The following is a 13,043-nucleotide window of genomic DNA, read 5'->3' on the forward strand; positions in this document are numbered from 1 at the left end:
TAAAACTTGGTATGGTTCCTCTGCTTTAGTCAAGAGGTAAACCCTGCTCTCACTTCTTCCTAGCCACCCCGGCCACTGCAGGTGTGAACACCGGAGCGCGATGGGCCAGCACTCCAGGGAGCCGTGCTCCTAAAGCCTCTGCCCCGGCACGGCCGCACCGCTGGCCTCCTCCCGAGCACTGCCACCTACCCACGTGGAACAAAACTTGCACCTACAGCTCTGATCCGAGGTTGCCCTTGTGAAGAAATGGCTGCAAACAGCCAGAACTTGCTGTTTCCTTCCTGATCCCTACTTCTGTATTTTGCTAGGGTAAAAGCTTAGTGCAAAGTTGTAACTGCGTGTTGGGAACGTAGGGAACCCCTCTGCACTTGTTATAACCATGCGGCTGCTGATGCAGTGCTGAGGGCAGCAAGGACGATTTCTGTCTGGGCAGAAGGCACAGAGAAACGTGAGTGGAGTAAGTTAATGCCTTCTGGCAGACAACACGCCATCCCAGTATTCAGCAGAGGGCTAGGGAAGCAGGGTGAGAATTACAGACTGGTGATACTCAGCTCTGCATGCTGGAAATCAACTACCGCACCAAAGAGACACCACTAGTGGTTTGACAGTTCGTTGTGCAGCCTGTAACCCGTCTGGTAATTGAGTATCAAGCCGGACACAAAATCAACAGGGCTTAGACAACTGCTACCCAGTCCAGTTCCCCTGGGAGTGAGCAGCGGGCGATGCGAAGCCCGGGGTACGGAGCCTGTGTCAACGCGGAGAGGCAGGCACTGTAGCTGGACTGCCTTCAGCCAGCCCCGATGTGTTAACTGTGGGGTTTTTAACGTCTCTCAGAGAGAGAAAAAGGGACCAAGATCTGAAAAGCTGGGAGAGAAGGGGTCTGCCTTGCTGTCTTAGAGGTAAGATGTACCTAAGTCCATCTGAAGCGTTACAGTCGCTGTTCTGGACGCAGCCCAACACTGAGACAAGGTCGGAGGAAGCAACATCTGGGTGAGAGCCAGGCTCCCCCTCCTCAGCCCTCCCGCGACACGGGAACCCCCTGGGAGACGCGGGGGGCACAGGGCTCTGCGCAGGACCCTGCAACTCCCACAGCAAACCCTAGGAAGTCTTTCAGAACCCTCTTGATCTTAGTAAGTGGGTAAAATGCCACCAGCTGAGTACTTATTCGACCCGAGGGCCCGCCGCCCTGCTCAAATCACTCCCACCCAAGGTTAGGGGAATGCCTGCCGAACGTGGCTGTGCTGCACATTCGGTCTCCTGTTTCCCCGGGGTCTCCCGTGCTGAGAGGCTCACCAAAGCTGCAAAGAGAGATCGCAGCCCTGTACTTCCAGTGCTGACAGATCGCTGCTCCAGGGCAAACGCGCTTCCCACAGCAGAGTTTACCCCAGCACAGGGGTGGTAAGTAACCTGAGCAGCAACTGCTTCAGAGGTCTTGTTTCCAGCTCACTTCAGTCAATTTAAAGACTCGTTACATTTGATTAGCTGTGGCCCAGCCCTCCAGTGCGGAGATGTTTCCCAACATTTTAACCAGCTCCTCAAGCTGAGAGGGCACGGGCAGGCGTGTCCGGTGCAAGCGCGGCGCCGGGCCGAAGGGCTGAACGCGGGTCGACAAGGCGGCGGTGCCGGCGCAGCTCCCGGGAAGAGGGAGCTCCCATCGCCCTGCCAGCAGGATTGCCCCGGCGCTCCGGCACCGGCTGCCACCCGGTACCCACCAAACGGGGAGGGTCCGGAGTCCGGCGGGCGAAGGCAGAGCGCGCCTGGCTCCTCCTGGGCCGCCGCAGCAAAGCCCCCTCCCCACCGCGTGCCCGGCACGGCAGCGGCTACGGCACAGCGACGCTGCTCCCCCTTTAAAACTGCCGTTGGTTTGGAGGAGGGGGGAGAGGAAAAAAAAACCAAAAACACAAAAAAAAAAAAACCCGCCTGGGGTTGGGAAAATCTCTCTTTCCGCTCGGAGAGCCGGCTTTGAGAAAGAGAGCAGCCTGCTCCCAGAGAACTGAGCACATGCGGATTTCTCCTCCGCACGCACCAGGCCGGTTAAAGGGCACAGAGGGTTCGGCCCCTTCTGGGAGAGTTGTTTTAAGGCCGACAGTCCTCTGCCTGAACCTACCTTCTCCCACTCCATCCTCCGCGGGCAGCACCTCCTCTGCTCCTGCTGTTGCCCAATAGCATTGCCCTGCTCTTCGCAAACTCCCCGAAGAGACGCTTATCCGGAAAAAACGGCAAGGAAAGTCTCTGAGTCACTCTCGCTGGCCCAAGCTCTGCCTCTGTAGTTATCTGGGGCTTCAACCCAGCTCTGAATACTTGCAGCAGTGCGTAACTGCCAATTTTTGATCTCTGGTTTTAAAGCACAACCGAAAAACCCAGCGTAACTTTCGTGCTTCACCATAAGATTTTCTGGGGATCACCAGGTGTTGTCAAGCCGTTTTATGTTTTCTTTTTGCTTGCGAAGAAAGTATTCATCAAATAAATTCGTTGTTCACTGGTTTTGTTCATAATTTATTTTGAGCTTGCTGTAGTAGTAATATTGTCAATTTGTTTACATTAAAAAAAATTCAATAAAAGCAAATATGATTATGGAAATGATGGGTGATCCGATAGTTCTCTCACTGCTTTTTATAAGTGCTTAAATACTGCAGTAACATTTCTGTGAGGACTAAAATTTGAGCATCCCTTTTCTTTGTCCTCCCTTTGCCCTTTTCTACTCATTTCCTGCAAACATTTGTACATTACTGTTCTCTTGGTATAAATATTGGCAGAAAGAAAACATCAAAGTCTTGAATGATGAAAAATACCCCCTCAGTTTTAAATTCACTCCAAATATTCAGCATCAGTTGTTTGCACTTTCATGCACCCAGCTGAAAGAAGCACCACCATAGGACTTATTCGAGCAACTACAACAAATCAACACAGTTCAATAACGACTACCAGAAAAACGATGAAAACGGCTCACAACTCGAGGTCTCTGCTTTCTAAACCGGAGATGATTCACTAGTTGAGACAGATGGGTGAGGATACTGGACAACGGATGCTTTAGGACATCGTAATCTACTCGTACGCGGTCTGCAAGGTGAGAAAGGCTAGATCAGTGCCATTCATCACCTACGATGCCCGAAACGCCACTGCTTTCTGCAGCAAAATATTGGCTATTCCAGCATCACGCCTTCACTAGCCCGTGCTTTCCCGGGGTATTTGGTGTGTGTTATACACACATGCATACAAAAAATAATGATATGGAAGCACTTTCCGGTAATTAGAAAGGCATGTGTTCCCACAAGCCAGACCTGGGGCGTTACTCCCTCCTGCTCTGTGCGGAGGTGACACGATTCCTGCTGCTCCTTCCCCCAGAAGCCGACAGGTCCTGGCAGATCCTCTCCGGCGCACGCCCCTCCTCCAGGGCCGCAGCGCGTCGCTCAGATCACCAGCTTCTCAATGCTTAAAGTACTTGTTTCATCCTCTTCGTTTGAGCCAAAATACCCTGGGAGGTCGACCATCTGCTGCTCTGCCTCCGTTAAGCCAAAAGTAGTATTATCGTAAAACGCAAACTCAGGGTCCAAGGGGAAGCTCTGGCACTTGTCCCTCCGGTACTGGGCAGGGCTCACACTTAGGCCTCTCTGGGAATTATCTTTGCCAGCTGAGCCCGTTTCCTTCCGCCACGCGCCTCTGGGGTTGGGTGAAGGGCCCCTCTTGCTTCGGCCGGGCTCAGGCTTCTCAGCCGCCTTCTCCTGGCCGGGGGGCTGGCGGTCAGTGGCCAGGTCCAGCTTCCTGGCCGGGGGACCTGCCCTGTGGTGGCCCTTGGTGCCATGGCCCTGAGGTTCACACCCCGGCACGGCGCTGTGGGGCTGATCCGGCTTTTCACAAGCTGGATTCACGTTCCTCGGTTTTGGCCGCGTCCTGTCCTCCAAGCCCTGGTCCCACGTTCTGGTCCTGGAGCTGTAGAGAGGGGTCTGTCGGGGGGTAAGGGTGGACATGCTTCTCTCTCTGAAAGGCCTGGCCTTTTTAGTTTCGTGGAAGCTGGCTGTTCTTCTAAACTGTGGGTTTCTGTGGCAGCCCCTCTCGGACAGGTCCCCTCTGTTATCCTGGTGCTTGAGATGAGACCTTCTTACCAAGGTCTGGGTAGGGCTCATTGCAGGATTGGCCTGCGAGAACGGAAAGTCCAGCCTAGGGTGAGAGCTCTCCCCCAGAAATTTGGGCTGACTGGCTGGCGGGTCCAGAAATGGAGATTTGATCCTAAATTTGTTTGCTGCTGCCTCCTCTTGGTTTTCTGCGCTCAGGGGAAGCATCGTGGTAGCACCAACCACCGTGTCCGTGAGGGGATTCTGAGAGACGTGGTACACCTTGGTGGTCTCAGTCAGGCCCTTCTTCTTCATCTCTTTCAGCTGCTGCTGTGCCAGGCGGTAGCTGAAAATCGGAGGGATTATTTTTTGGGCGTTTGGCTGAAAGTTCTCACTTCCAGAGGCATCATCTTCTTGGGCAAACTGGAGGCTTCGCCTGTAGGTCAGAGGAATGTTAACAGGGGCATCCCCTCCTTCGGCGAAGCTGTCCCGCTGCTTGTTGCCTTGGCAAATGTTCTCCTCATCAGAGTTCTTCCGGAAGCCGGGGGAGTGGACAGAGTTTCGGCGGACGGCGGTGCTGCACTTCTGAGCTCTGCAGAGCTTCCTCCAGAGGGTGATGAGAACGGTGGCAAAGATGATGAACAAGCATAGGGAGATACCTGTGATGGTGACGATATTATTTGCTTTCTGGTCCTCCCCTGGCTGGACAGAAGGTGGGGTGGGAGGCTTGATAGCTGTAACAAAGAGCACACGTGTCTGTCAGAGTTGCACTGTCATCAGCAGTTTGGTATTTTAGGATGGATACTTCACTACAAAGGAAAAATAACCAATTAACACAGTACAGGAAATCGTCTGTCATTAAAATTTGCTCATTGTAGATGACTTACTACTGATGACTTCAAACTGGTAGGCATAGATCTTCTTAAACCAAGGCTCCCACGGACCTTTTAAATGTAATCATTACTTTTGCCTGTTCTGCCATTTCCATAAGGCATTCCTAAATACATGTCAAATGACATAACACTATTTGCCCTCCTTTATGAAGTACATTAAGTAATTAAGTACATAGAAGGGGTAAAAATAACCCAGCCCGGGCTAGTACTTCAGGTATCACTTCAAAATTATTTTTAGGATCGCTTAAGTGGGTGTGAGAATTGCAGTGAGTTTGAAGAGCAGAGAGGCAGCACTAGCAGGGGCAGCTTAACTTTTCCGAGGGGTCCTCTGAGGCTGCTTCTCCCACCACTGCCTGGTGCCACAGCCCCAGAGGCCGAAACCTTCTCCCGCCACAGCAAGCTCCCGAGCGAGAAGGTCATGGCTCTGGTGCCCCTGGAATTCTAGTATGGACACTCTTCTGCTGTGGACTGGAAATGGGCCTTCAAACAAGGGAAGAACACTCCGCAAACACTTCTTCACTGAGAGGGTGCTCAGTCCCTGGAACGGGCTCCCCAGGGAAGCGGTCACGGCACCAAATCTGTCAGAGCTCAAGGAGTGTTTGGATGATGCTCTTAATCATATGGTTTATTTTTAGGTAGTCCTGTGAGGAGTACTGAGTCAGACTCCCTGCTCCTTACGGTCCTTGTGATCCTTCCAGCTAGAGATATTCTATTACTCTAACCTGTGATGTGAACATCCCCGAGCTTTCCACAGCCCTATTTAAACCTCCCACCTGCCCACTGCACCACATTACAGACGGCTGAGCCAATGAGAGATTAATAATTATATTTTCTGGACAAGGTCCCCAGCATTTCAGGGGCAGCCCTGAGCAGAATACATGATGGCTGAAAGCGGATGAATTAGTCCAGCAAGCTAACTTTAGTGTGCGTTAGCACTGGCCAGTTTCTTGTGGCCAAACATCAGCCCTGTAAGGCCTTAAAAATGCTGCCAGAGAACAAGGCTGCTCAGTTGTAGCTGATAAGAGCTGGCCATGAAGCTACGAGCTCAAACAGAACCACTTAACAACCCTGCCCCAGTCTCTCGTTTTATCCAGAACCCAAAGGCTTCCATCAGAGTGACAGACAGCCCGATGTAAAACTTGGCAGGTGCTCCTGCCTGCACCACAGTGACCGTCCAGGCATAAGATATATGTCTGCAGAATAATGAGAAGCAGATGCCATGTACTTCCCATAATCCAGAAGAGCCCTCATTCAACAGCAAGCTGGTAGCACTTGGTATTAAGTGTGCAGGATGCACAAATGCACTGAGGAACACAGGCCAGAAGGTCTCAGGCCGCTGCAGTAACAGACACGCAGGGTGCTGGGATGGGCAGGAGATCCAACTCTTTGACCCAGGCCGACCTGACAGCCCCAAGCCCTTTGAAAAATCCCACCATCAGATGAACTTTGATCTCCACGTCACTCTCAGAGTTCGACAGCAGCCTAAAGAACAAGGCTGCTGCCTGCTGAAACGTTTCTGGAGGATCTCTAGCATTGCATTCAGCCCAGTGCCGCCGCGGCAGAGCACAGAGCACTGCCACGCTGGGGCCCGAGCAGGAGTGAACACACGGGCCTCAGGGAAGAAGGCAGGACCAGCATTTGCTCTGCTCAGTACCACGGCAGCAGAGCAATTCACTCATTGCTCATCCTTCTCTCAGTCCTGTTTGCTCACAGTTATTTTCTAAAGACTCTGCTTTCTATCTGTAACGCACACTGTGCTGTATTGTTTGGAGCTGAAAGCTAATAGTCAGCAAACAGAGAGGTTCAAAACAGGACTTAATCACTTAGGTTTGCTTCTCCCTCCACCGCATCTACCTCTGCCCCTGGGCTGGGTGCTGGTTTCATTTATTCAGCCATTTGCTCCACCTGCTGGACTAATGACTGCAAACATCGTTATGCTGAAAAAAAAGCTTGCCTGCTTCAGAAAGGTGCAGACAGCCAGGGGTGGGAAGGGTGACGCTCCCAGCTGGAGATCAAGCAGCAGGTGAACACCGTAAGGTCAGTGTCAAGTCACTTCTCGAGCAACCTAAGATTCAACAAGATGAAACCATGTAGGTGATTCTGTAAAGGCAGCTGCCTGATGTGGGAGCGGGAAGATCAGAAACCATGGGCAAGAGAGAAGTGAGGGAATTCCTCCAGATGATCCCACGGCAATGGGTGCAGACGCAATCCTCCTGTCCATCTGTGTTTTCTCTATACGAACCTTCTTGATGAACCTAGAGACCTCGCTGGGATTTGAGGATTGTCCAGAGCTGCTGCGTGCTGTCAGGCAGTAACTCCAAGCAGACTGCCCCAGGCACGTTGCATTCTGTGTGCAGGGGACGGCTGACCTCCCCAGAAACCATCACATGCCTTACACAGCTGCCCACCTGCATGGGAAGAGCGACAGCTCCGAGAAGCACCAGAGAGGCCTGTCCCTTCTGTGCACGTAAAGCAAGGCACATGCACAACTCACGTGTCCAGCACGTGCTCCGCGTGCACGGATCCTGCTCCGGGGAGCTCTGTGCACTGGCACTGCTCTCTAAGCTCCAGAGGAGTGGGGTGAAGCTGGCAGGTGAGGAGCCAAGATAAATACCATACTTACAGACATATCCTTCCAGCAGGTCACAGGGGGCCCGGAATATCACAGGCCAGCAGCAGCTTTAGAAAAACACCAACAACCCCACTGTGTCTCGCTGGTGGCGTTATTGCCCGCAGCAACCTGGCAGAGTTTGGCACAGAGAAGGCAACCAGTCCTAGAACGGGGCATTAGCTTTAAGCTGGGGCCCTAAACATCCGAGCTGCTCCTCTCTGCTTGTGCTTGCAGCTTTACAAAATAAGCAAACCCACATGGCCAACATTTTCCAGTCATTAAAAACATCAGACGCTTTACCAACAAACTGTTAAAACATCCCAAGTGCTGTATGAACACTGACAAAATGCAACACCTGGTTTGACAGACTACAGTTTTTTTAATTTTCCCTTCACCTGACCCTTTATTTGTTCAACACAACCCATTTCTTACAGTGCCCCACAATGCATTTTAGTCCTGCCTGCATACTTCTGAGGCCTTCACTCAACACACACCCTGAAGCTGGTTCAAGCCAACACCTCCATCAGAAAAGCAGTCCTGCCTTCTTCCTGCCCCAGCTACACATTCTCCCCCTCTCCTGTCCTTCCCTTCTCGGTGGCACAAGCATTGCAGTGGCCATGTGACAAACAACTTCCCCACATCCTTAAATGGTCCATCTTTCAGCTGGCTCCATTCCAGTTCCCCACACCGCACTTTGGCCAGCGCAAGGAAGTGCAGGGAAGCAGCCAAAGCAAGGGGTAAGGCAGTGCTCACTTTGCAACCGTTTCAAATACCTGTTAAATTACAGTCTGAGAGCCTAGAAGCCCGCACAGTCCCTGGGCACCTTCCCTTTTCCATCCCTGCCCGCCGGGGCACCTGTGGGACACAAAGGCACGGGAGCTTGCAGATCAGCCAGTTTCTGAGAAGACGGACCTTCGGGGCCCCTTGGCATCAGCACCGGAGTTTGCAAAAAGCAAAGGTTTTGCATGGACTGAGCACCCGCACCCCACTGGAAGAGGCCACTTCTCCTGCCCCTCATGCTGGCTGCAAGCCCCCGAACTATGGTGCTGGCACAGCCTCATCCAGTCTCACTGGGGGCCACGTGGCTGCTGTAACCCCCTCGCACCTTACAGGAGGCTCAAGCCTCCTGCATCCGCACCCACTTGCCACCCGTCTGCACCAGCCAGCCTGCCCTGTCACTGGCCAACAGCAGACTGGAGCAGGGGGAGACCCGGCACTGCCACCTCAAAAAACCCCCAGAACGGGAACCTCACACCACAGGTGCCAGCTGGAGCCACACCTGTTTTAATAGGTTTTCACTTTTTAACAGGTTTCCACTGCCTGGAGCTTTTGGCCTTCTCTGCTGAACATGTTCTGCTAGCCCCAAGATCTCTCCTTCAGCCCTTCTCCTCTCCCTGGACATGCTGGAGATTTTCAAACCCTTCCACGCCACCCACAGCATTCAGAAATCTCCTTATGCCTTGGAGCCCTATCTCCAGCTGTCCCTCGAGTGCACGTAGGCTCCCTCCCTCCTCCATCAACCGCGGGAGTGTGACGTCCCCCCCGAATCAGCATGTCTGAAGGAGAGATCGGCTGCTTCCATTTTACAGAGCCCTTCTAATAACGGACCCTTTGCTTTTGCCAGGGCAGACACGCAACAGCAGGGAAGAGGACAGCAGAGCTACCCACCCACACACTCCTCCAGCGAGCACAAGGAAGTCTCCCTCGGGGATCCAGCGCAGCCTGGTTTTGCCGGCGAGGAGGCGAGGCACTCTCGGAAGCGCTCCCGGACACCATCCCCACAGGTGACGCTGCAGGGGCTCCAGGGCTGCCACGGGCTCCACGTTTCTGCAAATACACAAGCTCACAGCACTGAGGAATGTGTCCGCCACCCTGCCTTTAAAGGCACAGCTATTTGCCTTCTTTTCTTTAAGAAAAAACAGCAATAAATAGCTAAACAATGCAAACGGCAACACCAAAAGAGGAGCAAGCAGCATCGAGGGACGTGCTCCTGTTCCCATCAGAGGCTGGGGCAAAGCTCCCACTTTTTGTTTTCCTTTTTTCATTCCAGTGCCAGCCAGAAACACAGTGGTCAGTCAGTTGGCAGGCAGGTTCTGCCTGGAACAACAGCAAATGAAAATTAATCCACAAATCTTTGGAATGGGTTAGTAATTTATATAGTCATCCAATTCCTGACTGACAAATTGTGCTTTTACAGCAGGATAACTTCATTGACTTAAGTGTGGTTACTCCTGATTTATATGACTGTGAAAGGAGGATAAGCCTACAAGGCCTAATGAAACGGTAATATTGTTTTTTCCCTTTATTATCTTCTCAGCACACAAACATGTTATTGAATCATACATTTGACAGCTTACAGGTCCCTGTTGTTTTACTGCTTATGGTTAGGCAATTAACTCAAGATGAAATTTTGCAGGTTCATTTATTTATTTTAAGTGGAGGCAGACTCAGGTTCTAATGTTACCTCAAACATTATCATTTTTTAACGTGTAATGAAATCCCTCCTTTGCTTAGACAACATCCTACACTCAAACTCAACGGCAGCGAGAACCCAGAGAGAGAAAGGGACTGTTCCTGCCCGTATCTGACAGCTGTGACACTGAAGCAGGACCACAACTTTAAATTCCAAACTAATGCATGAGCCCAGGTGCAATCTTAGAGGACAAAAACCCTGGGGACCCTCCTGTGGGTCAGTTGATTTGGTGGCCTGGTTTTGAAATCTGCCAGAAAGAAAACCAGTAGACCACTTAACTCCATTTCACTGCTCACAGATAAGGTGGAAAATCAGTTATAACAAAAAAAAAAAAAAAAAGCTGATTAGGTTTGTTAAAATTTGCTCTTTTAAATAATTGATGGTGTTGCTACTGCCAACATAGGTCATGATCTTTGATTTTATTACACATTTGTTTTGCTGCTAGCGTGCCCCTGAGCTCCTCATCAGTGGCCGAGTTACAATGTCAAAGGACCAGACGGCGCTGCACAGCTGGAAATGCCTTTATGATTTCATGTTATATTGGTTGCCGTATTGTCAGAGCGAGTTATTCTTTTTAAAAGTCTCGGACAAAAATAAATACAGCTGCGTTTGAATAAACATGAAATTTCAACTGCTTTGGGCCCTGTCCTACAAATTTCTGTGAACGCGCCAGTATGAATCACGTTAATGCGAGCAGCCTAACAGAGCCAGCGGGGCTGCTCTCCCGGGTGCAGGCACCCACTTGCGCTGCAGGCTGGGGCCCGGAGGTTTTAAGCTTTACGCTGGTGCTGTCGGCCAAGGCCCGTCAGGCGTGTGTGGGCACACACCCACTCACGTCTGTGTGCGGGCGTGCTGGAGCACGTCTGCCTCGCCCAGCGCGGAGCGGGGACGGGCACGGCGGAACACCCCGGCCGCGCTGCGGTTTGAAGCCCACACACCACCAAGTGACCTCCCTGGGTACCTGCCACTGATTCTGCCGCAATATTGCGATATCCACGATCCCGGGGCTCTCTTTGACTTTGGGCACCTTTCTGCTCTCGCGTCTCCGGAGCTGGAGAGCTGCTATAGCAGGGGAGAGGAGCTCAGAGGCAGGCTGAGCTTCCGCACTCTTCTTCCCATTTGCAGCTGCGCCAGTGAAGCGTGAAACAGAGCCAGACTGGATGATGTGTGGTGTCAGGGGGAAAGGGAGTCCGAGGATGCCAAGGAGGGGCGGCTGAGGAAGTCTGCTGGGATACGAGTCCTTCAAAGGTACAGACACTGGATAGCTACTAAATCAAATCAGCAAGTGAGCAGAGCTATTGGTGAGGGCGGCAATCAGAAATGGCCACAATCAACAGTCAGTCAAGGGCTCACTGATCCCTCCTCCAAAAGACTTAATAATATCACAGTATTTGAGCATCTCCTGACACTCTTCTTGGTATCAGTGTCATGAAAGACCCCAGCAGCATCCCTCACCACTGGCAGAGGGAGGCAGGCTAGCCGGAGAAGCACCTACCTCCTTGTAGACTACCTCATGTGAGAAGCTTGGTGAGTCCCTGCCATAATTTTCAGTGTGTGAGCTAGCTCATTTCCCTCCATCCTCATTTCCCGCTCATTTAACTGTATTAATCACAGTCAGATATACAGACAGATCCAGAAAGGTTCTGGTTGCCTCCTGTGCTAATACTGGTGATACTGGAGGGTGCTCAGCAGCCTCCGCATTGATGCCCGTGGGCTCCAACATACAAGAACGTTTAGGATGAGTAATTTTCTGACTTTGACAACAAACCTATGATGTGCCCGTTGCTCTGGGGCACTTTTCACTGACTTCAGCTTCAGCTGAGGCCACAAAGTTCCTTAGCAAAAACATCTGGCACCCATAGCTTTAGGGCCAAGAATATGCACCTTAAGCAGCAAGAGAGCGGGAAACGCTCCAGCTCCCATGAAAGATGGGAGATCTAAACTGCTGCAGCTTGCTCTGCAACCTCCTGCAATTACCAGAATGCAAAAGAAAATGAAGCATAGTTTTTTCTCCCCCAAGGAAATGAAATGATTAACCTCCATTTAAGACAAATGGATCCAAAGCGCCAGGGGAAAAACCAGAAGGGACGCACTGCGAACTAGCTCTAATAAGTGTGAATTTTTTCACATACAATTGAGGAATCAATTATCAACATGAAGACATCTAACTGATGAGTTAGTTTGAAATAGCTGACAGTTGGCAGATCTGCCAACATGAAAGATAAATGCAATTAACTGTGTTAATTGTTGCTCTGCATAAATATCCCCCCTCAAACTTCTCTGTTCAGAAGACTTTGAGCATGCAGTGCTATCCAACGGCACAGTCAGCAAGGGATGCTCAGCATCATCCTTCCAGCCTGACCCACGTGGTAGTCCTAAGCACTTCAACGAGACCAGTGATATGGGACTAAATCAATAATTATTTACAGGCTTATGTAAACGCCTATGACAGCCCAGGGCATTGCAGGGTATCTGTGGGAGCTGGGATCAGTTTTTAGGTCCCAAAGCTGGGTGTACACACATTGTAGTGGTGTTTGGATAAGACCTAGGAAAACATCCTTCTCACCCATTCTGTATTTCTCTATTTCCATGGAAATGAAGCCTGGGTGCACTGAAATGGTGGCATGCTCCAACAGGTTCCTAATTCGGACAACAAAAGGACAAGGATCTCTTTAAAGGAAGAAAGCCTAGACTTCACCTGGGCAAATTACAGTTTCTTCCCCACAAACAGGCATCTTTAAGAACTGCGGAGGCACAGCCTAAAAAATTTTTTTGAGAAGCTAAGAGCTATCCCCATGAGTCCACAGCACCCAACTTACTCCTAAAATGCTGGGGGTGTGGAGATGACACATTCACTGACACAGGAGACGCGGATGGGGTACAAACCAGCCCTGCCATAGCTGGATCCCCCTGCATCTGCCCGTTTCTAAATAAATGCAAGCCAGGTACAGATTCAGGCATTAGAGCTAATCGGTTCCCAGATTTTCCTAGAGACAGGCAGGTCTGACTCATAC

At 51.2% G+C, this 13,043-nt stretch overlaps 1 protein-coding gene across 2 annotated transcripts in view; it reads right to left on the reverse strand.

Moving 5' to 3' along the window:
* Window positions 1-2,590: 2,590 nt before the first annotated feature.
* Window positions 2,591-13,043, reverse strand: part of LOC104356948 (thrombospondin type-1 domain-containing protein 1) — a 28,279-nt gene continuing 17,826 nt past the window's right edge. The window contains exons 4-5 of one of the 2 annotated variants that reach the window (XM_033000230.2): window positions 9,225-9,383; window positions 2,591-4,786 (exon numbers count right to left, since the gene is read on the reverse strand). In XM_033000230.2, coding sequence (XP_032856121.2) covers window positions 3,411-4,786; window positions 9,225-9,383 — 1,535 coding nt within the window. In that variant the 3' untranslated portion in view covers window positions 2,591-3,410. The remainder of the gene's footprint in view (window positions 4,787-9,224; window positions 9,384-13,043) is intronic. The other variant, XM_033000231.2, reaches the window with a different exon arrangement.

This window comes from Tyto alba, unplaced genomic scaffold (genome assembly GCF_018691265.1).
Source record: "Tyto alba isolate M040663 unplaced genomic scaffold, T.alba_DEE_v4.0 Super-Scaffold_45, whole genome shotgun sequence".
Classification (NCBI taxonomy): domain Eukaryota; kingdom Metazoa; phylum Chordata; class Aves; order Strigiformes; family Tytonidae; genus Tyto; species Tyto alba.